Raw genomic sequence first — 25,453 nt, forward strand, 5'->3', positions numbered from 1 at the left:
CTGCATTCCTGAATGGGGTTTGAAAGAAGAAGTTTACATGGAGCAACCAAAAGGTTTTGTTGCAGAAGGCCCAAATAATGTTTGCAAACTGAAGAAGAGTCTATATGGACTCAAACAATTGCCACATTGTTGGAATCAAAAAATTGTACAGTTTCTGACAATGTTTGGTTTCGTGCAACTGAATGTGGACAAATGTGTTTTCCACGTTTTAACAGATGACACTGATTTTTGCCTGGCACTTTATGTGGATGATGGCTTGCTTATTTGAAAGTCTCCAAAAATACTGGAAAATGTTTTGACAGCACTGGGATCAATGTTTGAAATTACTGTAGGCAATGGAAAATACTTCGGTGTCTACATCTACATTTATACTCCGCAAGCCACCCAACGGTGTGTGGCGGAGGGCACTTTACGTGCCATCGTCATTACCTCCCTTTTCTGTTCCAGTCGCGAATGGTTCACGGGAAGAACGACTGTCTGAAAGCCTCCGTACGCGCTCGAATCTCTCTAATTTTACATTCGTGATCTCCTCGGGAGGTATAAGTAGGGGGAAGCAATATATTCAATACCTCATCCAGAAACGCATCCTCTCGAAACCTGGCGAGCAAGCTACACCGCGATGCAGAGCGCCTCTCTTGCAGGGTCTGCCATTTGAGTTTGCTAAACATCTCCGTAACGCTATCACGGTTACCAAATAACCCTGTGACGAAACGCGCCACTCTTCTTTGGATCTTCTCTATCTCCTCCGTCAACCCAATCTGGTAGGGATCCCACACTGATGGATTGGAAATTGAACACAGCCCTTCTACAAAATAAATCTATATAGGCCAGCAAAGATATATCAGTTGTTTACTTCAGAAGTTCAACATGGATGATTCAAAACCAACTCCACTCCTTTTGATGTTGGAACCATGTTGCACAGAGGGCGGTCTCCTGCAAACCAACATGAGGTTAAGGAGATGGAAAGCAAACCTTATTGGCAGGCAGTCGGCAGCTTAAATGTTTACAGCAACTGTCTCACGGCCAGACATCACGTTTGCTGTGAGCATAGTGAGTAGGTTTTTACACAATCTGGGTCTCGATAATTGGCATGCTGTTAAAAGGATTATGAAGTATCTACAGTTGACCAGGGAACTGACCATAAAGTACAAAGCTGACTCTACTGGACTGGTGGTCTACTCAGATGCCGACTTTGCTGGTGACTGTGACACTCGTCGGGCAACAACAGTTTATGTGAACTTGTTAGCAGGTGGGCCTCTGACATGGTGGTCACAGCAGCAAAAATGTGTAGGCAGATCATCAACGGAGGCCGAATACATAGCAGCTTCAGGTGCTGCTACTGAAGTTGTTTGGTTGCATGGTTTTCTCAGTGAACTTGGTTTTCAGTTAGACACACCATCAACACTCCATGTTGACAATCAAAGTGCTATTTGCCTGATTAAAAACACAGAACATCACAGACATATCAAGCACATTGACATCAAATACCATTATTTATGCAAACATGTTGAAAATAATGAGATTAGGTTGCTTCCCCTTTGATTCCCTTCCTCGAGTCCATGTTCTCCCACTATTCTTACTTCTATCACTTTCCTTTCCAGTGCCACACCATAATTAAATTTTTGTGTCCCTTAACTAAATGAATAATTTCTTTCATAAAACTGTACATTTCTTCTGCCTCTTCAACATCTGTGGCATTCCACAGCATAAGAACTTGAAGGTCCTATTACCATGGTGAGAGTTGCCTTTGTGCCTATTTGGCAACTACAGTGTTGTCACTATGCTGCTAACAGTAGCTTAGACATATTCCTATTTTATTATCCAGTTTTAGGCCTAGGCTTCTCCAGCATTACCTGATTTTGTATTTTAGTCCTGTATTTCTCTGATCACGTCTTGTTCTTGCTGTCACCTCACTTCGCCAGATCCCACTATATCTAACACATCCATTTCCTTGTTTAATTTCACTTTACTATTTATCTGATGAAAGGATCCAACATGACACACATTAACCCACAGAAGGCCAGTTTTGTTTCTCTTGATGACATACTCCAGAGTTATGCCCACCTAAAGGTCCGAATAGGGGCTATTTTACCCTCGGAATATTTTATTCAGGAGGATGCCTTCATCATTAAGCCACACAGTAAAGCACCATTCCCTTCATAAAAATAATGTCTGATGTTCCCCCTTACTTTCATAAGTCTGCAGGAACAGCAGAGCAAAACAACAATGGCTAGTGTTACAAGGCCAGATCAGTCAATCATTCAGATTGCAATCAGCCAAATGCTACTGTTCCTCCTCACGAGGCTAGTCTGTTCTCTCCACAGATACCCCTCCATCATGGTTGCACCTACAGTGAGGCACGCAAGCCACTCCACTTCAACGTCATGAACCTCCATGATTCATGAAGGGAGAAGTGGTTCAAAAGATCAAATGCTTTTATGACATTAACAAAGACTGTAGAAGATGAATAGTTCTTATTAAATCGATTACTTATTGAGCTGTTTTTCTTGTGTTCAGATAATAAGTTGTTGCTTTCAAAAAAAGTAATTAGATGTGTGTAGTTATATAAGAATTTTAAAGGATTGAGGCAAATCTCTTTAAGTTTCTAGTTTTAAGTAACTCTTACATGACTTACTTTTAGACTTCTATATAGGCTATGTACAAATAGGTGATAATCATTTCAGTGACAATAGATAAAATCTTACCCTTTCAGTATCGTGGAGCATATCTGCAAATGCTGAACGCGCTATTTCCTGGTGAAAATCATAATTTTCGTCGTGAAATATCCACTCGCCCTTTCCTGTAACTGGGTTAACCTTTTTGGTAAATACACTCATTGTTCGATTATTACCGACGTACAGTTTCGGTGATATTGACAGGAAACGTAAAAACATAAATATCTTGACAGTTATGTCATTTATCGTGTTATGTATCGATGTGGGTCAGGAGGCAAACAAAAACCATGCTCACGTTACCTACTCCGCACCGGCACCCGTCTGTTTACAGTTTACACTTACAGACGCTCAGAGTTTCAGACTGCGGCCAATAGCTCCGCAGCTGTATGTGATCTTTGTTTGTTGAAGTCCCTGCCCAGTAGATGACACCATTATCGTCACTGACCTGTTCAGGTTTTGTTGTGTATGAATATCTTTGTATTCTGTAGTGTACATGATCTTTGGCAGAGAAGGTGTAGGAGAGTTGATGTATTCATTTTTAGGTGTTTAAGAAATTGTATGAATGTATTGATTTTTAGGTTACAGTTTTTGAAGGTCTCCTAATACTCTCAGCCAGTGTTATTTAAGTGCACTCTATTTTATTTTGAACACTTGGTTCTCAGCTATTTATATTTGTGCTGGAAAAATGGCGACTTCCACAGGCGGTGTGGGTAAGAACAGTGTGTTATTTTGTTCTGTAATTCACATAATTCGTTGATATAACTTGTCGGTGTGTGTCTACAGAGCACGTCGTATACCAAATGAACGTAAAATTATGGTATTTCTACGTAAATGTCGTAGAATGGTATTAAATATTCACATGCTTAATCCACTTAACGCAGAATGCCACACTGCATCGTTATTGAAAAGTCCCTACGTTAAGTATCACTTCGTGCAACCACCATCATTCGTTGCAGATGATCGTGCTACTTCTTTCCAGGCTAAGAGATTTATTCGAGAGTTTGACTGTCATGTAATGTTTCCGTGTCTGCTTTGACAATCACAGACTCGGTGACGCCTGATAGTGTTAAATACGATTTAACCTGTACAAATAGTTTACTGTTGCATTATTTCAATAGTTTTATTGATAAAAGGTGTACTTCATCGAGTGTATCAATGGTAGCTCCTGGCCGATTAGTGGCTAAACTGCAAATAAATATATTTATCTTGATAAAAGTTTTGTAAGTGTGTAACGAGAGTTATTTTGGTATTAACTTGTTTCCAATTTGTGCTCTCTTAATCCTGACAGTGACATTCCAGCCGACTGTGTGAAGTGTCGTTTGAAAACTAACAAGTTCAAAGTTTATAATGTAAAGTTACTATCTGCCAGAGGCGAAATTGTATACTTTCTAAGATTGCGTAAGAATGGAGTACGCTCAGTTACAACGCAGTGTAATTTCGCAGTCAGAAACTTCATTTGATGTTCATGTGTAAAGCAATAACTAGGGATGCATAACCATAAAATTTAACTTTTATTACAAAAATCCAATTTTTTATTCCCACGGCGTTTTTCATTTACCTTATTAAGGGTAACATTGGTGACGCGGTTTCGTTTTAAATGTACTAGACGACTGCTTAAGATACAGTTGAAGTTATTTTTGTTAGAACTGCATTGCAAAATAAATGAATTTTACGTATGTTTGTGTTACTGATCACTGTGTGCTTCATCCTTGTTTTCAATTATATGTAATTTACTTTTTACTGAAATGTTTACTACTATATCCCTTATTATTATTATTGTTATTGTTATCTTTATTCATCCAAGGACCATTGCACGGTGGTGTAGGAATTGCGTAGGTAATACATTACAAATCATTAGTTCAAAATAGATAACACACAAAATACATAACATGCTTTTTGAGGATATCAGTTCAGATAGGGTGGATCCATTCTTAGTCTCAGATGTTATTGAATTTAACATACATTACAATTTAGGACAAAACAAGAAACTGCCTCCCACCATCCCTCCACGTGCACACGCAAACACAAATTCTTGACCTGAGATACAGGCTGCCAAAGATGACATCTTGGGCACCATTTTTGGGAAAAATATGAAGACACTGTATCTCTGCAAGAATTCTACATTTAAAAAAAAAAAAAAAAAAAAAAAAAAAAAAAAAAAAAAAAAGATTAGAATTATGCCCTTAGCCTGGAGATGTGTGTGTGAAACCTCTCTTGCTGTAGTCATCTGATTGATTTTTAATTTGAGAAAGAAAACTGTTTTAAATGCCAATCCCATCATTCCCTCCCTCCCCTCCCTCCATCCCTTTTTAAAAAACCACATGCCCTGAAAAAAAGACCTCCCACATTTCAATGTAATAGATTTTGTCATTTTATGTTTTAAGCCTTTGTGTGAATCACAGTGTTCTCATAAGTTAATTCGAATGTTATGGTGTCATTGGTAGTGCTGCAAAATGGTTTGAATCTTACCTAACCAACAGTAATACTTGTGGAGTATGCAATCAGTCTTAATCTGATTGGGAAGTATTTCCATGCATTGTTCCTCGACGTTCCATCTTGGGTACATTGCTTTTTCTTGTGTATGTTAATGACCTCTCGTCTGTTACATTACCAGATCTAAGTTTGTTTTGTTTGCAGATCATACAAACATTGCAATAAGTAGGAAGTCTAGTACAGATTTAGAAGTGGCTGCTAATCAAATTTTCACCGGTATTAATAATTAGTTTAAAGCTATTTCACTGTCATTAAAGTTTTAAAAGACCTACCATGTGCAGTTCAGAACCTGTAAGATATCCTTCTGGCATGTGTATAACATATGAAGACATGCAGATTGAAGATGTTGACAGTGTTAAATTTCTGGGGTTACAACTCAAGAATATATTCAGTTGAGAAGGGCATACCATAGAGAGTGCAAAAGTGTGTAATAAAGGCTCATTTGCTGTATAAATTCAAGAACATCTTGTAGAAACCTGTTTAAGGAACCAGGTATTCTAACCAGTACTTCTCAGTATAGTTGTTCCATAACGAAATTTGTTGCAAATAATATATGTCTATTTCCCACCAGTTGCTCAGTACTAGGAAGAACAACAATCCACATGTAGGGCTAGAATTACTTACCTTGGTACAAAAAGGTGTCCAATATTCAGAAGACACATTTTCAATAAATTGCCAGCAACGATTAAAAACTTGTTTTCAGATAAAGCACAGTTTAAACAGTGTTTGAAAGCCTTTTCGGTAGACAACTCCTGCTCAATAGGTGAATATCTTAACAGGAACTATTAGACCAACTTAAGTAACAATGTCATTTTAGATTAAAGTTTTGACAGCATTTGATCACAACAGTCAAGATTAAGTATTTTGTTAACGATAAAGTGCTTTCATTCTGACATTGTGTTAGTTCTGTAACATATCAGTTCCATTTTGTTGTAATGTATTGACATATTTTGACAGTCTCCTGGCAAATGATCAGCTAAGTGAGTATATATTCAAATGATCTATGATTTTATGTTACAATTTTTGACATGTTCCACACCCACAAGGACCATCTCATTTTTGCATCAATGGAAGGAAAGCTGAATCTAGTGTAATCTAAGTTTCATGGCTAATTTGTCTACTGCATTTGTTTATTGCTAATTTCTTTGTTGCAGTTGATTGACAATTTGTTTGTTGCAGTATTTCATTGCTAGATTATTTTTTAGCTGTTCATAGCAAATATCTTTATTGCAAGGCTGAGCCCTGTGGGAAATCTTAGACCATTCAGATAATTCTTTCCCTATAAGTTTTTGTGAGTATTACTGCATATCCATAAAACAGTGATGTGTAATACTAGCACAAAACAACTTTCTTCAGTTTGGGATTAAGTTTGCTCATTTCAAGAGTCTTTGTTTTGATCTCTAGATGGTTCCAATAATAACTTTCTGTATTGTAAATGTTTTCACAGAGTATCTGTAGAGGAAGAATTACATTCCCTGAATCAGTCATCTGTGGTAGTTTTATTCCAGTTAAGGTGCTGTGGTCTGTGAAGTCAAGTGGGTCGACAGAAGCGTCCGATCCCACGTGTCGGCTTTGACCCGTGACGCAAGGGTGTTGTCGTGTGTGACGTCATGACGGCGCGGAGTTTGGTTTGAGTGTGGCTGTCTCCAGTTCTGTTTTATCTTATTTTATTTACTTTTCTGATCTGGTCGTTCTATCTCGTGAGGGTTTTTTTTTTTGTTTTTTTTTTTTTTTTTTTTTTTTTTTTTTTTTTTTTTTTTTTTTTTTAAAAAAAACACTTATTACTTATTTTAATTATCTGTTTCCTCCAATTTCTGTTTTAGTTTATTATATTTATCTTTCTGATCTGTTTGTTCTATCCCCTGAGATTTTTTTTTTTAAGACAAAAAACACTAATCAGCTTCTGAAGCATCTTTATCTTCTATGGGTTGCAGGGGTTACGACCCCTGGGGAGGTGGGTGGGTATTCATGCATGGCTGTCTTCACTTACACGTTTTAGCTACGCAAGGCGTCTAAATTTGTTTATATTTAGTTTGCCCCCCACCCAAAACACCCCATTTCCCGCGCTTGTCCCATTAGTGTCAATAGGCTTCTTGTGGAAAGTGTGTGTGTTTGTTTTTGTTTCCGTCATATTTGTGACTTCATGGGTCAAAGCAGACGGGCGGGATCGGACGCTTCCGTATTTCCAGTCAAGTAATTAAGATAGCACAGAGAAATTACTGAAGCTTTGGGGGAGTGTTTAAAAGGTCAGGTCCCTGTTATGGTCATCCTGCAAAATAAACACATGTTCAAATTGCACTTTAATTTTACCTGGAAGATAAATTGGACCGTTTTAACCAGAGTGCATACAAGAATAACACTATAACAGTTAAAGAACAGAAAGTGATGAAAGTGAAAAGATACGTGATCCACAGTATCAAAGAACTCTTACTGTATACAAGGAGTAGTATGCTATATTACACATTGGAAGATCCAAAGTTCATGCAGTACAACCTAAGTGGGTGGTTCCACTCTCACATATAGATGTTTGTTTATGTATGTTTTATGCAAATTTTGGTCTTTGTGGTAAAACTTTGAATAACTTCCTTGGACACGTCATATGACATCTTGGTTGGTTGTGTGAAGTCATTAATAATCTATGATTTAAAGCAAGAGACCTGTTCGTTTCAGGAATGTAGTAACATCCCTCTGAGGGAGGACTCACCAACATCAGAAGAAATTGCAACAATGACACAGTGTGCAAATGAACAGATATGGTTGGGCTGAAGAACTATGTTTAGTTCTTCACTGTGGATTTGCTGAGATCTGATAACTGTAATTTTTCCACAAGATATCAAGGGTTTCATTGGAGCAGTAACCAAGTTTCAGGTTTTGCAAGAAAGACATACTCTCAAAACCAGATCATGAGTGTTAAAGTTATGACACAGGACATGTCTTGGAACTTGCATTGCTGTTCTTCAACAATTGCAGTCACAAGCAGATAAGATTGTCATTATTTTTGATGCTGCTTCCAGTTACTTGAAAAATTGTCAACAACTGTTTGAATTGTGCCAATGGAGTACGTAGACAGTGCTGCTGTTCACAGGAAGGGGCCTGCTGAAGCAGGCTACAAAACATAATCTCTCCAGCCCAAATACACACCTTGTTTATAAGGGCCTCCCAAAACTGGATTTTGTAAACCGATTTCCCAATACCGCTTCTGGATAGTCATGTAAACATTTCAAAGTTGTTTCTGGAAATACACTCATAGTTCTTGGTTTTTGCTCCAATTCCACAGTTGATTTTCCATGCCATCTAAACTCAACCGGTTTTGAAATGTGCTTGGGCTGTCAGATTTCATCTTGTTTTTAATTTTTTTTTTGGGTAATATGGAGGGATTTCATACAATGGAGGATAAGTAGAAATTTTAGACTGAAGCTGTTTACACCTCATTTGATTGGAGAGATATAGTGATTATGCCTGTTTTCCAGGTGCCATATTTAACAGGGCTAGCAAATCCACCTCAGACCTTAAAATGTAAATGTGACAGCAAAAACCTGTTTTCAAAATTCTGTTCTCATCTTTTGGAAGATGTGTTGCATGTAAATGTAGTGACAGTTGCAGTACAGAATTCATCTACAACCCTCATCCTGTTGTCCAAAGAGGAAGTAAAAGAATTCAGTCAGCAGCAAAGCAAAAAGTGGTCCAACCAAACTACCCCTGTGAAATAAATTCAACTTATATTGCATGAACTTTAAAGAATGAAATTGAGTAAAATTTCATTTCTCCAGACAGGACCTCAGAAACAGTAGGAGAATATGGAGATTCACAATGTGCAAAAGGGGATGTTTGTAGACTTTGTGTGATTGTGACTGACTGATGGTTTGGAGAGATTAAAGACATCAATAAAGAGTTAAATGAAATTTTTTGAACTTTGTTACCATCTGGACTGGCTGCTTGATAAAAGTTTCAAGCTCCAAGACAGCAACGGTGCCATCAGTGCTCACTTCTGGTCTGCAAGGTCTTAAAAATTGTGGGTGCAAGGTCTTAAAAATTGTTTGTTTGTCAGTTCTTGTTGGTGCAAGAGGAAAGACTCCGAATATCTAAGGAAGATATTGATGCAACTGAATACAGTTTTAGTGCATTGACTAGCTATTTTCAGTTCTAAGCAGAATCCACATAGGTTTCACACTTCTGACCAGTAAGTTTTTGAACTTTCACATATATTTTGGAATCATTTAATATGAAACTTCCTGGCAGATTAAAACTGTGTGCGGGACCGAGACTCTAACTCGGGACCTTTGCCTTTCGCAGGCAAGGACTCTACCAACTGAGCTACCCAAGCACGACTCATGCCCCGTCCTCACAGCTTTACTTCTGCCAGTACCTCGTCCCCTACCTTGGGTAGCTCAGTTGGTAGAGGACTTGCCCGCGAAAGGCAAAGGTCCCAAGTTCGAGTCTCGGTCGGGCACACAGTTTTAATCTGCCAGGAAGTTTCATATCAGCGCACACTCCGCTGCAGAGTGAAAGTCTCATTCTGGATCGTTTAATATGTTTGAAAAATGTGCTTCTTGTTCATCTTTCAGAAGAAATAAAATTCCTGTTAGATAAGAGTAGCTTTTGATTTTACAAGAGTTTGTATGTGATAAAGTATTAATGGAAATGGGTTTAATCTATGGCAAAATTTTCAGTTGTTAGTAAAACCTGTTCAGTTTAAAAGTGGAAGTTAGCCTTTCAGGGAATGTAGTACAATAAAAGTGCACTTACAGTGGTGGCGGCTTTTGTGTTGTGTCATGGAGTTGGTAACTGTGCAATGAATGCTGGGAAGTGTACACAGTGAATAATTAATTGGGTGGTTAAACAAAATGGTGGAACCAGTGACAAAATAGTGTTCAATAAATATCGTGATGTGTGGTGTGTGGAAATTATATGGTAGCATAATACAACATATTGTGCTGAATGTCATAAGTCACCGAAGTGGCATCAACTAAAAAGACTTGCAATACGGTGGCCGAACCCCAAAGGGGATATCCTGGCCAATAAATGCCATAAGATCATTTAATTTGTTATCACTGTAGCACCACTAACTGCATTTTGATGTTTTATAATGTATATGATTTGTGTAAATTTAAGATAATGGCAATCACATGTATGAAAAAAGTGTTTTTTTTGTGGTTTGTTATTTGTTTGTTTATTCTCATATAGAAAAAAATCAGAAGGCTACAGTGAGAGAGCTTTGTCACATATTTTCAAACCCGAGGACATGATTGAAATAGTCAAGTTGCTAGCTTTCAAACAAAAACAATCTAGAACTGTTTCTGAGATACAGCGTTTCAAGTTTTTCCCAGAAATCACATGTGGCAAATGATGCCGAGGTGTTATCTTTGGCGGGCTGTTCCTTGGGGTAGAAAGTTTTTTGGACAAATGTAAAAAATAGAGATTTCTTACTTAGGCCTAAATTTTAACTTAAGTTAAATTCAATAACATCTGGAATCCAAGATTATTATTATTATTATTATTATTATTATTATTTTGCCTGAATTGATACTGGCTACACCAGTTATGACGCTCATGAATGAGGGCATAATCTTATATGGGAGTACCAGTTATACATTTTCTTGAACAGTGTGAAATGACGTACTGTCAAATACAAATTGAATTTATATTCATGAAGAGGAGGAACCACATTTCTGTACATGATGTAAATTGTTGATAGGCAGATGAAACAAAAGATTTTGCCCCCTTGTGCTAAAGTATTTCTACATACTAAAAAAATATGTACAGTGTCATCGAATGAACTGATTTTGCACTGAGAATTTGCTGAATAGCACCTATACATTTTTATTAAATAATGTTTATATCCTACTAAAGTTTTCCAAAGGATTTGATTGTGAACTCACCTGAAGTCAGCAGGTCACAATTATGGTAATAAGCTTGCCATCTATTTACAGTTGTTCCTCGAAACTTCCGTCTTCTTGAGGAATTGGAACAAGGACAAAAAGGTGTGGGAGATGGAACAATTAGTTGGGGATTAGAAAATGATGATGATATGACATTGACTCACTGGACTGGAATGATAATTGGTCCACCACGGGTAAGTAGAGGGTCTGAATAGTTTATGCAGTGATTATTCAATAATAACACTTTGTTTATCGCTTGTTTTTGTCATTGATAATGGCACAAGGCTCTTAGAGAGTTTTATTACCAAATTACTGAAATTTATATTAATATCCAATCCGTGTTTGAAATACTCTTGTTGTGTTCCAATTATTTCATTCAATTCTTGCATGTAAACTCATTTTATTCTCCTTTGGGACTGTTTAGTCATTTGTGTGTGTCATCATCAGTATTATTGTTACATAGATTAAGCATACTGCTGTCACAGCAGTACTGACAATGATCACCAGATGTCTCCCAGTAACATCAGTTGACAGCTTGGTCCAGGGCTTCCGATCTCCTTTGTCAGTGTTTGGTGGGATCATGGGGGTTAAAATATATTATGTCATGGAGGTTAGAATCTATTGTTACTCCTTTTGTGAGATGAATTCCGTGATTTCTCTGTTCTTCAAGATGAGTACCGTATTGTAGATTTTGGTATTTAAATGTCACTGAAGACATGTGAGTGAGCTATATTTGTCTCCAGAAGAATGTGGTGAGTATTGTACCCTCTTGCTTTAATAACTGGAATGACCAGAAAAGTTTTACAAATGTGTGAGTTGCGGAGAGAATTGCTCTGTCACCCACTTAAGCTGATTTGTGGGATAGTGAAGAGTAATATTACAGGCACTGCACAACTTCAGATAAATTCATCAAAACAGACGTAGATCAATTAACATTCAGTGACTGTCATTCACATATGTTTGACTCTTTCTTAGCCTTAGTTCCTCGAATACTATCCAGCATACTGGGCAACGAGTTTCCTACAGTGTACTCAATCAGCTGACAGGTTATCAATTTCCTCCCAGTTCATGTCCATGCAGTGAAGATCCTTTTGTTTCCAGATGTTACAAAGTCTTTGTCTACCTCTGTAGCCATCCATTGGTTTCCCAACAGTGCTGATTAGTGGATTCTTCCATCTTTTATGAGATAATGTGCCCTGCAAGCTTCAGCCTCCTTCCAGCAAGAATTTTATGCAGACTACATGAATCACTTCTTCTCAGCTCGTCAAAATTTGAAATGTGGTAGCAAAAGTTGTTCTTTAAAATTCACTTCAAGCGTCGGTGAAAAATGTTGAGCTCACATGCTGATTTTCCTGGTTTCACTTGCATATATGGCCATTGGTAGGATGATAAGAGAGGACTAGGCTGCACCCGAAACTGTTTGTTTATATTTACAAAGTCTGACTATCACATGGATCAGATTCGTTGGAAGACTGCAGAAGTTCTCCCAGTTTTTATTGTGTTGTCTGGATCTACGTACCTGTTAGTACAGATAAGGCTGCCGAGACATGGAAATAGGGCAGCATCTTGTAGTACCATCTTACACATTACAGTTTGAGCAGATCACTTCCACTTCAATCTAGATTGTTTTTGTTTTATCACTCTTTATTTTTAACATTACAGAACTGGACATTCCATGCAGCTCAGCTGTCATTAATTGTAAACTTTGTGCTGTTTGTGCCAGAAGAACAGTGTCATCAGCAAAATCCACATCTTTAAGCCTAGCTTGGTCATTCAAATATATGCCTATGTTAGAGTTGTCAATAGTTTTTCTTAATATGAACTCTACACTGCTACAAGAGGAGTAGTAGGTCAATCCATACCAAGTGGTCCAAGAAAAGAATAATTGGTTGCTTGACCATCTCAGAAAAATTTTATATTTTCTGGGTGAATTCCCCAATGTTTAGTAGTCACAAACATATATACACACATACATTATTTTGAAACGGTGGCCATATTTGTTCCAGGCCACATGCGTGTTTTTTGTATTTGCAAGCATCTACATTTTTTACAATTATTCAGTAGTGGATTGTCCTAAGCCTTTCAGATAAAATGCATTTAAAAAAATGGCTCCGAGCACTATGGGACTTAACATCTTGGGTCATCAGTCCCCTAGAACTTAGAACTATTTAAACCTAACTAACCTAAGCACATCACACACATCCATGCCCGAAGCAGGATTCGAACCTGCGACCATAGCAGTCACGCGGTTCCGGACTGAAGTGCCTAGAACCGCACGGCCACCGCAGCCGACAAATGCATTTAGTTCAACACACTCTGGGCTACAAATTAACATCATTATCACTTACCTGGATGTGTTCTTTAATATATTTTTAATAGTTTAAAGTTAACAGCCACAAATTTAAAAAAAACTCTATTTTTGAACAGTAGTTTCCCAAAGAAAGATTAATTTCTCAGCTTTAATATTTTTTTGCTATTACACTGTGTAGTATAGTTACTTTTTATAGAGTGTCAGTTGTGAGCAGCTTACACTTTAAAAAATACACTATTTTAAAAAATGGATTTTTTTTTTTTTTAATTTTTCCATTTTGTGGCCTGCAATATCTTTGCTGGGGGACCAGATAAAAATCTGAAAATTTCACAGTTAATAGGTCTTTATGATATCAAACTTCAGTATGAATTTCAATTTTGAGATTCAATTGGAAGTCATGGAAAAAAGATTACAAACACAAGTCAAAAATACATTTTTAACATCTGCAATATCTGGTAGGCTAATCAAATAAAGTATATAAAGTATACCAGTTGCATAGTGTAACGCACCACATTACACTAGCTAATGATTATTTGTAAAAACAATGCTATGGTAATTGTTTCAGCAAGCTAACAATTAATTTGCAAGCCTATACAAGTCAGATTGTTGTCTTCTCCCTTACACCAACAATTGTCTACTAACATTTATTTAGCTAGAAGTTCTTGAAGTGTGCAGTTGAAAAATGGTGTCTCAGTGTTCTGTTGGTGTTATTATTAATGAAGCATGCCATAATAGTGTGTATGGAGTGTATCCTAAAGACATTACTTTAATCGAAGATTACAGTGAAGAAGAAAAAGTGTTATTCTAATTACGAGTCGGCCCAGAGGTCAAATCAACATGCAAGTACCATGAAATGAAATGAAATACTTAAAAAAAAATTCATCGCCTTTTTGGTCAGTCTTGCATGGACCCTTTTGAGAAAAATAAGAAACATTCAACAAAAGGTCAGCGAGAAATAACGTTTGATCATTATTCCAAAAAGAATACATTCAGCTAAGTAATAATGATTATTTTGATAGTCTCGTCAACACTAGAATAACTGTACCAGAGAACCCAACAGACACAAATAGGGAAGAGGACGCAGACAACAACACTACCCCACCAAATATAGAAGAAGTGAAAACTACCATGAAGAAATTGAAAAACAACAAGGCGGCAGGGACAGATGGTATTCCAGCAGAACTGTTTAAGCAAGGAGGCAGAGAGCTGGAACGAAGCTTTCTGAAAATGCTCACCAGAATGTGGGAAGAGGAGAAAATGCCCCAACAATGGAAACAGGGTATCATATGTCCCATATATAAGAAAGGAGATAAGATGGAGTGTGGCAATTACAGAGGGATCACACTACTTAATTTGGGATATAAAATACTCTCTAACATACTATTCGACAGAATACTCCCAATCATACAGAGGGAGACGGGGTCTTACCAATGCGGATTCCTTCCTGGGAAGTCAACCATAGATCAAATATTCACCTTAAGACAAATCCTGGAAAAAAACAAACGAATACGGAGTTGGCACGCATCACCTCTTTATAGATTTCAAAGCAGCTTATGATAGCATAAATACAGAGCAGTTATATCAAGCTCTAGGTGAACTGGGAATCTGTAGAAAGTTGGTAAGGCTGGTGGAATGTCAATGAGTGAAACACAAGGTAGTGTAAGAATAGGAGGAATGATGTCCAACAAATTGGGTATTAAAAATGAAGTGCGACAGGGGGATGCATTGGCATGCCTTCTCTTTAATGCCGCCCTGGAGATGGTGATGAGAAACGCAAACCTTCTGAACAGAGGAACGATCTTCTATAAATTGGTGCAAATACTGGCCTACGTAGATGACATAGATATAATAGCAAGAACCCAAAAAGCAATGGAAGAGACATTTACAGCTCTTGAACAGGCCAGTAGGAACATGGGGTTAATTATTAATGAACAAAAAACAAAATATATGGCAGCTGGAAAAACATATAGAGAAAATATGCCAAATGCAATAACAATGGGCAATTATACATTTGAGAGAGTTGAACATTTCAAGTATCTGGGCTCGACAGTTACACATCTAAATGATATCTCCTTTGAAATTAAGCAGAGAATAATACTGGCCAACAGAGCCTATTTTGCCCTAACAAGACTTCTATCCTCAAGGCTCCTGACTCGTACCACGAAATTAACTATGTATAAATCACTTATACAACTAGTGCTTACATATGCCTCTGAAGCCTGGGCATTAACAACTAAAGATATTGAAACACTGGATGCATTTGAAAGAAAGGTACTTAGATGAATTATCGGCCCAATCTGTGAAAGAGGAAGATGGAGGAGGAGATACAACCATGATTTGTATACCATATACAAAGACCAACCCATCAGAAGGATAGTGAAATCATCCAGACTGAGGTGGGCGGGACATGTGGCTCGCATGAATGATACAGAAGTACCAAAAAGAATATTACAAGGAAAGCCAGGAGGGCGGAGAGGACGTGGTTGACCAAGAGCCAGATGGAGTAATTGAAGATCTTAGGAAGATGGGCTATAGAAACTGGAGAGTATTGGCAAAGGACCGAGAGAGATGGAAGGAAATTGTAGAAGAGGCCAAGGCTCATCATGAGCTGTAGAGCCAAGAAAGAAGAAGAATTGATAATGATGATAATTTGTAGCCCAGAGTGTGTTGAACTAAATGCATTTTATCTGAAAGGCTTAGAACAATCCACTACTGAATAATTGTAAAAAACGTAGATGCTTGCAAATACGAAAAAACGCATGTGGCCTGGAACAAATATGGCTGCCATTTCAAAATAATAAACAATATTTTTTAAAAAAATGTTTGTGACCACTAAACATTGGGGAATTCGCTCAGCAAATATAAAATTTTTCTGACATGGTCAAGCAGCCAGTGCTGGACCACTTGGTGTAAATTGACCCTATTAGAAATGATCCACAATACTACCATCCAATTTCCCTGACATTGATTTGTTGTAGAATCATATATCATATTCTTAGCTCAATACTTTTGAGGTAACTTGAACAGAATGACCTCCTCCATGCCAACCAACATGGATTCCAAAAACATCAGTCATGTGAAACCCAACCCATACTTTTACCATGTGACAAAACTGAAAGCCCTTTATCAAGGCAGTCAGGCAGATGCTTTATTTCTTGCTTTTTGTAAAACATTTGACACAGTACCACATAAATGCTTATTGTTAAAAGTTAGAGCATATGGGGTATCAAGTGAAGTTTGACTGGATTGAGAACTTTTTGGTGGGAAAGACACAGCATTTTATCATGGATGGAGAGTCATCATCAGATGTAGAATTAACTTTGGGTGTGCCCAGGAAAGGGTGTTGTGACCCTTCCTGCTATGTTGTATATTAATGACCTTACTATCCTAATCTCAATTTTCACAGATGATGTAATTATCTGTAATGGAGTACTGTCTGAAAGGAGCTTCAGATCTTGATAAGATTTCATAATGGTGCAAAGATTGACAGCTTACTTTAAATGTTCAGAAATATAAAATTGTACACTTCACAAAACAAAAATGTCATTGATTCACAGTTGGAATCAGCGAACTCATACAAATACCTAGGTTAGCCCTTTAGGGTTGTGAAATGGAATGACTTTATAGCCTCAGTCATGAATAATGCTAGTAGTAGATTTCGGTTTATTAGTAGAATACTGGGGAAGTGCAGTCAGTCTACAAAGCAGATTGCTTACAGATCACTTGTGATTCACTCTAGAATAAATGCTAAAGTGTGTGAGACCTGTACCAAATATGGATATAGATGTAGATATATTATGAAAAGGAATGGTGACAAAGTGCACCCTTGTCTGCTGCTTGTCAGAATACTAAAGTAAGGGATGTTCCCATCATCTGTTGTTACACAGCAACTCGGCTCTATAGGCAGGTTTCTGTAAACATCAGTGAGGTGGTCAGGAATCCATATAGGCTTGCATTGTTACACAACGATGCTTGGTGCACACTATCAAACAATTTTTTCTTTAATCGATGAAGTTTAGGTGTGTTGCTCTATTACATTTTGCAGAACTAATGTTAGTTCAGAGTAAGATCTCCCTCTTTGAAGGCCAGCCTGCTCTTTACGTAGTCTACAATCTGCTGTGTCTTGTATTCTTGTTAGCAGAACGAGGCAAAAGACTTTTAGTCCAGCATTGAAAGAAGTGTGATACATCTCTAATTAGTACATTTGGCTGGAATTCCTTTCTTCGGTAGTTTAACAGCAATGCCACATCTCCAGTCTCTTGGAACTTGCCTTTTTTGCCAACAGATATTGCACAATTTACTAAGATGCTGGACTAACCCCAAACCTCCATATTTAAGCTGAGATTTATCCAGACCAGCTGCATTCAACTGTTGCACACTTGCTAGCATTTCAGTGCAGAGATGTCCAAGCAGGCTGCAATAATGCATCGTTCCATATCATCAGGTGTAGTTGGTATGTCCTATAGACACCATCTTTCAGCTTTTCCCACAGAAAAAAGTCTACAAATCAGTTGAATGGGCCAGCCAAGGTACAGGTCCTGTGCATCCAGTCAAACGATGTGGAAACAATTCGTGAAGACATGCTGTTGTACTTAGTGCTCTATGTTGGTACCACAGGTTCCTACTGGTCTGCAGAGGCATGTCTCCTAGCATACGTGGAGGATGGTTTGTTTGCAGACTGCGATAATTGGACATGTTCAGTGTTCCATCTATGAAAAATGGACCTACAAGCTGATGGTTCACTATCCCATACTACATGTTTATACTCCATGGACACTGAACTTCCTCTAGACAAAGCAATGGGGAATGTCAGCAGACCAGAAATGAATGTTCTGGCAGTTTACCTGGCCATGGTTGGTAAATGTGGCTTCATCACTAAACAAGATACAGGGTACATCTGGTGTATCATTTTGTAATGCCCATGTACAGAAGTTAACATGATCCTCATGATTTTTCCATGTATCTCTTGATGGAGAGAGATAATAGGGATGAATCTATTTCAGTGAAGAATGTGTAGGGCACTTGCCTGACTCGTGCGACTTCCTCATTTGTTTGCACTGGAGCTAACATGCAAATCAACTGCAACAGCAAGAACAACATAAATTTTCCCCTCTTCTGTCCTCACTTGTTTCTTTCTGTTTCGTTGTCTAGGTGTTGCACTACTACTTTCACATCACTGGCTGAAGAGGCTGACAAATAATTGCTGAGATGGTTGATGTCTATTGGGGTACCATGCTGCATGCACTGTACAAGAATGAACTACATTCTTCCTACGCTCTCTGTACAGTATGAGCATGTCGGCTTTTCCTGCATTGGTAAATCCCATCGTCTACTCATGACCTGCTGCTTAGACTGTGTCTCACAAACTGATTAGCAAATTTCAGTGCTCTCAAGGAGTGCACAAGCACACTGCCAGCAAACTTAACATCGCCATAACCAGCAATTACTCAGGTTGAATGGCACAAACAAGTGGTGGTGTGGAAACTTTTCAAAAAACGATATCTCATAAACGACTCGCACTAGAATCCTGCAACAGACACCACTGATGTTTTAATTTATCCTACATTTAGTTAGTTAATGTCAAAAAGACTGTTCCATTTTAAAAATTGTATGTTTGCACAAAAAGTACACATTCTCAGTATTATTACAGTCAGTTGATTGGCTAACAGTGTAAGCCCCTGACTACCAGTCCGTTCTGTGAAAACGGCCCACCAGGAGCACTTTCCATTTCCACAATGTCTGTGGTGCAAGTTGTAGGTGATTTACCCTGAATATACAGAATTTTTTTCTTAAATATGCCAATTAAATAATAGTAATAAAGTTAAACTTTAGAACCAAAAGTGGAAAGCTCTGAGATGTTTAGTGAGTCATGGACTTACATCAGAAAAACAGATTAGAGGCCAGAGGAAGGTTAGTGCTTCATTGCAGTTAAGAAAATTATTGTCTCTATTGAGGTCAAAGTTGAGTGTGACAGTGAAGTCGTCTGACAAAATTACACACATCAAAAAAGTTTTGCGTCTCCTTGGTCCCGAGAGTTCTGGAACCTATACAGAAAATTGCAATAGAGATCAACATAAGCATCATTTCCGCCCTTTTTATTGCTCATGAAAACCACACATTGCATGTTGTACCACCATACAGCAGAGCTTCAGAGGTGGCGGTCCAGATTGCTGTACACATCGGTACCCCCAATACCCAGTAGCACCTCCTCTTGCATTGATGCGTGCCTGTATTCGTCATGGCATACTGTCCACAAGTTCGTCAAGGCACTGTTGGTCCAGATTGTTTCACTCCTCAACAGCGATTTGGTGTAGATCCCTCAGAGTAGTTGGTGGGTCATGTCATCCATAAACAGCCCTTTCCAATCTATCCCAGCCATGTTCGATATGGTTCATGTCTGGAGAACATGCTGACAACTCTAGTCGAGCAATGTCGTTATCCTGAAGGAAGTCATTCACAAGGTGTGCACAATGAGGGCGCGAATTGTCATCCATGAAGACGAATTCCTCGCCAATATGGTTTCACTGTTGGTCGGAGGATGGCATTCACGTATCGTACAGCAGTTACAGCACCTTCTGTGACCACCAATGGTGTATGTCGGCCCCACATGTCACCCCAAAACAGCAAGGACCCTCCACCCCACTGCACCTGCTGGACAGTGTGTCTAAGGTGTTCAACCTGACTGGATCGCCTCCAAACACGTCTCCGACGATTGTTTGGTTGAAGACACAGGCGACACTCATCGGTGAAGAGAATGTGATGCCAATCCTGAGTGACACATTCGACATTTTTTGGGGCCCATCTGTACTGCACTGCATGGTGTCGTGGTTACAAAGATGGACCTCGCCATGAACATCGGGAGTGAGGTTGCACATCATGCAGCTTATTGCGCACAGTTTGAGTCATAACATGACATCCTGTGGCTTGCATGAAAAGCATTATTCAACATGGTGGCATTGCTGTCAGCATTCCTCCGAGCTATAATCTGTAGGTAGCAGTCATCCACTGCCTCCCCCCCCCCCCCCACCCCTTGCAGGTTCTGGGATTACAATAGGCCTGAGGTATTCCTGCCTGTCGTAAGAGGTGACTAAAAGGAGTCTCACACGTTTTGGCCTTTATGTGATGGTCCTGTGTAGGGTTTGACATCCATTTTTCCAAATTTTCCCGAAGAGCGAGCCAATTGGGGAAGGGCGCCTTCCATGGTGCATCGTGTCCGTCATGCATTGAGATTTTTAGCCCACTTTCTTGTCGCATTTCAGTCTCGCTTATTCATTCTCCATCTCTTTGGCGAGGCCACCTTCCTTGGTGCGTTTTCCACCATGCACTATGCAGTGTTGCTATCTGCGTTGACGATGACCATGGACTCCTTTGCACCTGATGTCCAGCACGGTAGCCAGTCTGATGTGGTGGGGCTGCTATGTACCGTGTTGGTTGTATCTCCCTAAACACACAGGGATCGCTCTGCTAATGCCTGCACTGTTAACTCCCCACGTATGCCAAGTGGTAGGTGCCCATCCCCCTTGGCCATCGGGACTCGCGGCAGTGGCCATCCTGCCAGGTGGCCTTTTCTGAGGCTGGGTGGCGCCGGTGGGGAGGGTCCCTGGTCGGAGTGGGTGGCATTAGAGTGGATGACCCGCGATGAAGCATAATCAATCATCTCTTGCTGGTGGTCAACCACCGGCAGTCTCATAAGCGTTCATGAGCTCAATTCAATGCACAGATAGACCCGGTACCTTGTATGTTCGAGAGCTGATGGGGAATCTTTCATGGTGATGAAGCCTCTGTTTTTTGTTGAACTTTTAGAGGACAAGTTTGGAGAGGTGGAGGGATTGTCCAAAATGAGATCTGGGTCAGTCTTGATTGAAACAGCATCCTCTGCCCAGTCATGGACGTTACTTGCTTGTGACAAGCTGGGGGATGCTTCTGTACCGCACCACGTACTTCAGGAGCAACACCCCCCCAACCCATCGGGGATGCCTGTCGCCACTTCTAAGCCGAAGCGTAAGTCGTGTTCGGCTTCTCTCGCTAGGAAGGGGTCCTTTGGGTCACTCCCTTCCCAGGTTTCTGCTAGTGGGAAAGACGACATCCACCAGTGGCTGAAGAGCTCAAAAGCAGCTGGTTGTAGGGCTTCACTCTCATCCTCATTCCTGGAGACTGAGCCAATGAAGTCCTTCCAGCCAGGGAAACCCAAGGAGCAGCGAAAGAAATCCAAAAAGAAGACCCCTAAGACCAAGGAAATTGCGGTGACACCCACACCACCACCACCACCACCACCACCACCACTACCTACAAGCTCTGCGTCTGAGAATGGGGTGGAGATTCTGGCGTCCGCTGAGGACTTGGATCTCACCAGACCCTCAGACACAACGGATATAGACTGCTCAGGCAGTAAGTCGGTGGCAACAGGTGACTCTGAGGCGTAAACTGCCTCATTGGATGTTCCATGCCTTCCCAGTCTCATGATGACGTCATCCTCCAGTGGAATTGCGGTGGTTTTTTCCACCGCCTAGCTGAGCTACAGCAACTGTTAAGCTTCACAACTGCTATCTGTCTTGCCCTCCAGGGAACCTGGTTCCCAGCAGTGTGGCCCCCTGCCCTCCGCAGCTATAAGGGATTTTACAGGAACCGTAGCGACTATAATCGAGTGTCAGGTATAGTTTGCGTTTATGTCCTAAACTCAATCTGTAGTGAATATGCGGCCCTTCAAACCCCTTTTGAAGCTGTGGCTGTCAGAATAAGGATGGTGCAGGGAATAACTGTCTGCAATGTATATCTTCCCCCAGATACCTCCCCATCTTCCTGTCACTGCCCCAGTGTCATGCCCATGGACACCTTCCCAGATGTGCTTTAAGCAAGGCGGACTGGGAAACTTTCACCTCTGCTGTCACCATTGAATCTTCCCCACACGATAACATCGATGTGATGGTTGAACAGTTGACTACAACAGTTATTGCTGCGGCAGAAAATGCTATCCCTCTCTTTTTAGGGTGCCTGAGGTGTAAGGCAGTCTCTTGGTGGTCGCCGGAAGTCATTGACGCAATTAAGGAACATCGGCGAGCTCTACAGCGGCATAAGTGGCACCCTTCCCCGGAGCACCTCATAGCCTCTAAATGGCTCCATACCCGCATTCGCCAACTTACCAAACGATGGAAGCAGGAGTGTTGGGAGAAACACGTTTCGACCATTGGGTGTCATGCGTCACCTTCCCAAGTCTAAGCAAATATCAAACGTCTTTTCAGGTACCGGGCCCCAACAGGCTTTCCCAGTGTTACCATAAATGGTGTGTTATCTACTGACGCAAATGCAATTCCCGAGCACTTTGCTGAGTGCTTTGCTCAATCCTTTGTTTCGGAGAATTACCCCCCAGCCTTTTCCTGAGCATCCAAATTATCGTCTCCTTTTCCCGCCCGCAGCAATCCATCTCCCGCATCGGTGGCACAGGTCGGGGCTAACAATTGTGGTTCGTGTGTGGTCCCTTCTCTCCGAACTGGATTCCTTCCCTTTACCACCTCTACTTACGGTCCGTTCACCTACGCCTCCATGGTGTACGCCTCGGCCGCAGCTTCATCTGTACTTTTCACGTGGCCCTAAGAACTCCGTTAACCCTGCGGCTCTCCACTGTCACTTCCTCTCAATTCTTGACTTGTTCCGGAGCTCTGAAGTGGTTTACACTGATGGCTCAACGGGTGATGGTCACATGGGTTTGCGTATGTTCATGGTGGCCATATTGAACAGAATTCCTTACCCGTTGGCTGCAGTGCATTCACTGCAGAGCTGGTGTCCATTTCTCGTGCACTGCAGTATCTCCGTTCGTGCCCTGGGGAGTCTTTTCTTTTATGTACTGACTCTTTGAGCAGCCTGAAAACTATCGACCAGTGCTACCATTGTCATCCTTTGGTAGTGTCCATCCAAGAGTCCATCTATGTCCGGGAATGATCCAGTCGTTCAGTGGTGTTCGTCTGGACCCCTGGTCACGTCGGACTCCCAGGAAATGAACTTGCTGACAGGCCGGCCAAACAGGCTGCACGGAAACCACTTCTGGAGATCGGCATCCCCACAACTGACCACCGTTTGTTATTACTCCACGAGGTCTTTTTAGCTTTGGGAGACGGAATGGCAAAATCTCAGTATGCACAACAAACTGCGAGCCATTAAGGGGACCACAAATCTGTGGAAGTCCTCAATGAGGGTCTCTCGCAGAGACTCCGTGGTTCTCTGCCAGCTCTGCATTGGTCGTGTCTGGGCAACCCACACCTACCTCTGCACCGTTAAGACCCACCTCAGTGTCACTGCAGTGCCTGGTTGGCAGTGGCACATATTCTTCAGCTCTGTCCTTCGGCTGCCTTGCGATTTTGCCTTCGGTTGCCAGACTCGTTATCGTTGATTTTAGCAGACAACGCCTCATTGGCTGATTTGGTTTTATGTTTCATCCGTGAGGGTGGGTTTTATTTTTCAATCTTACTTTTAGTACATGTTCTTTGTCCCTCTGTGTCCTCCACCCTAGTACTTTTAGGGTAGAGGTTTTGATGTGTTGCATGGTGCCTGGCTTTTCCTTTTTATTTTCATGGTCGGCCAGCCACTGTAATCTGCTTCTTTGTTTTACTCTCATCTAACTGTTTCTTGCATCTCTCTGTTGTTTTCTTGTCTTCTTTTGTTCCTTTTAGTGTTTGTTGCCTTTCCTTTGTTCTTGTGGTCTTTCTTTCCGTTTTGTGTTATGTGACTTGTCTCTTTTATTCTCACATTTGTGGAATTATTTTATTAGGAACAAGGGACCGATGACCTCGTAGTTTGGTCCCTTCCCCCGTCTTTTAAACCAACCAACAAATCATCCACTGCAGTAGTATCCGTTGGGCGGCCTGAGTGAGGCATGTCGCCGACAGTTCGTGTCTTTCCGTATCTCCTCCATGTCAGAACATCACTACTTTGGTTCATTCCAAAATGCCTGGACACTTCCATTGTTGAGAGTCCTTCCTGGCACGAAGTAACAATGCAAGTGCGATCAAACCACAGTATTGACTGTCTGGGCATGGTTCAACTACAGACAACATGAGCCTTGTACCTCCTTCCTGGTGGAATGGCTGGAATTGATCGGCTGTCAGACCCACTCCGTCTAATAGGTGCTATTCATGTATAGTTGTTTACATCTTTGGGCAGGTTTAGTGACGTAACTGAACAGTCAAAGGGTCTGTGTCTGTAATACAATATACACGGTCAATTTCTATCGTTAGGAGTTCTGGGAACCGGGGTAATGCAATACTATTTTTGATGTGTGTATTTAATTGGATAGATAAAAAAATCTACACACCAGGCAAGCGGCAGAACACACACATAAAAGACAGTTGTAAATGGCAAGCTTTCAGAGCCAGTGGCTCCTTCTTCAGGCAGAAGGGTTGAAGGGGAAGGAATAGGGGTGAAGGAAAAGGACTGGAGAGGTCTAGGAAAAGGGGCAGGTTTCGGGAAAGTCACACAGAACCATAGGTCAGAGGAGACTTACTGTAAGGATGAGAAGGAAAGACTGATGTTGGGGACTGCATCGGACAGGCTTTGAAAACCTGAGAGCTTACAAAGGTGGAAGACAGGTTAATATGCATACGGAGATTACTGCTTAAACATCATGCATGAGTTAATAAGAGTGAAAAGCTAAGTGCATTGTACGTGACAGTGGTGGGAGGTGGGCAGTGAAAAATAGATGGGAAAGACAATGAAAGATGTATAAAACTAAAACTGAGTGAAGCAAAGAGTAGCTAAAGTGAAGAAATGCCGAGACAGAAGAAATTAATGTAAATTAAGGCCAGGTGGATGGCAAGACCCACGGACATGTGAGAAAATTTAGAGAACCGTTATTTGATGGTGACAGCTGAACGATTCTGCTGCCGCCAACATACATTGCACGTAAGGACCACTAAGATATATGAGAAATTAGAGCTCGCACAGAGGCATATAGACAGTTGTTTTTCCCTCAGTCTGTTTCTAAGTGGAACAGGAAAGGAGATGACTAGTAGTAGCATAGGATACACTTCGTCACATGCCATACAGTGGCTTGCAAAGTTTCTTTGTAGATGTAGATGTAGAACATCTTACCTCAAAAACCCTCT

The 25,453-nt window shown here is 40.5% G+C and overlaps 2 protein-coding genes across 3 annotated transcripts in view; one reads left to right on the forward strand and one right to left on the reverse strand.

Moving 5' to 3' along the window:
- Nucleotides 1-3,095, reverse strand: part of LOC124787679 (protein arginine N-methyltransferase 7-like) — a 118,624-nt gene extending 115,529 nt beyond the window's left edge. The window contains exon 1 of one of the 2 annotated variants that reach the window (XM_047254499.1): nucleotides 2,706-3,095. In XM_047254499.1, coding sequence (XP_047110455.1) covers nucleotides 2,706-2,894 — 189 coding nt within the window. In that variant the 5' untranslated portion in view covers nucleotides 2,895-3,095. The remainder of the gene's footprint in view (nucleotides 1-2,705) is intronic. The other variant, XM_047254498.1, reaches the window with a different exon arrangement.
- Nucleotides 3,096-3,155: 60 nt separating this feature from the next.
- Nucleotides 3,156-25,453, forward strand: part of LOC124787680 (ubiquitin-conjugating enzyme E2 variant 2) — a 61,630-nt gene continuing 39,332 nt past the window's right edge. The window contains exons 1-2 of the mRNA XM_047254500.1: nucleotides 3,156-3,385; nucleotides 11,099-11,241. Coding sequence (XP_047110456.1) covers nucleotides 3,361-3,385; nucleotides 11,099-11,241 — 168 coding nt within the window. The 5' untranslated portion in view covers nucleotides 3,156-3,360. The remainder of the gene's footprint in view (nucleotides 3,386-11,098; nucleotides 11,242-25,453) is intronic.

The sequence above is a fragment of the Schistocerca piceifrons genome, chromosome 3, assembly GCF_021461385.2.
Source record: "Schistocerca piceifrons isolate TAMUIC-IGC-003096 chromosome 3, iqSchPice1.1, whole genome shotgun sequence".
Lineage (NCBI taxonomy): Eukaryota > Metazoa > Arthropoda > Insecta > Orthoptera > Acrididae > Schistocerca > Schistocerca piceifrons.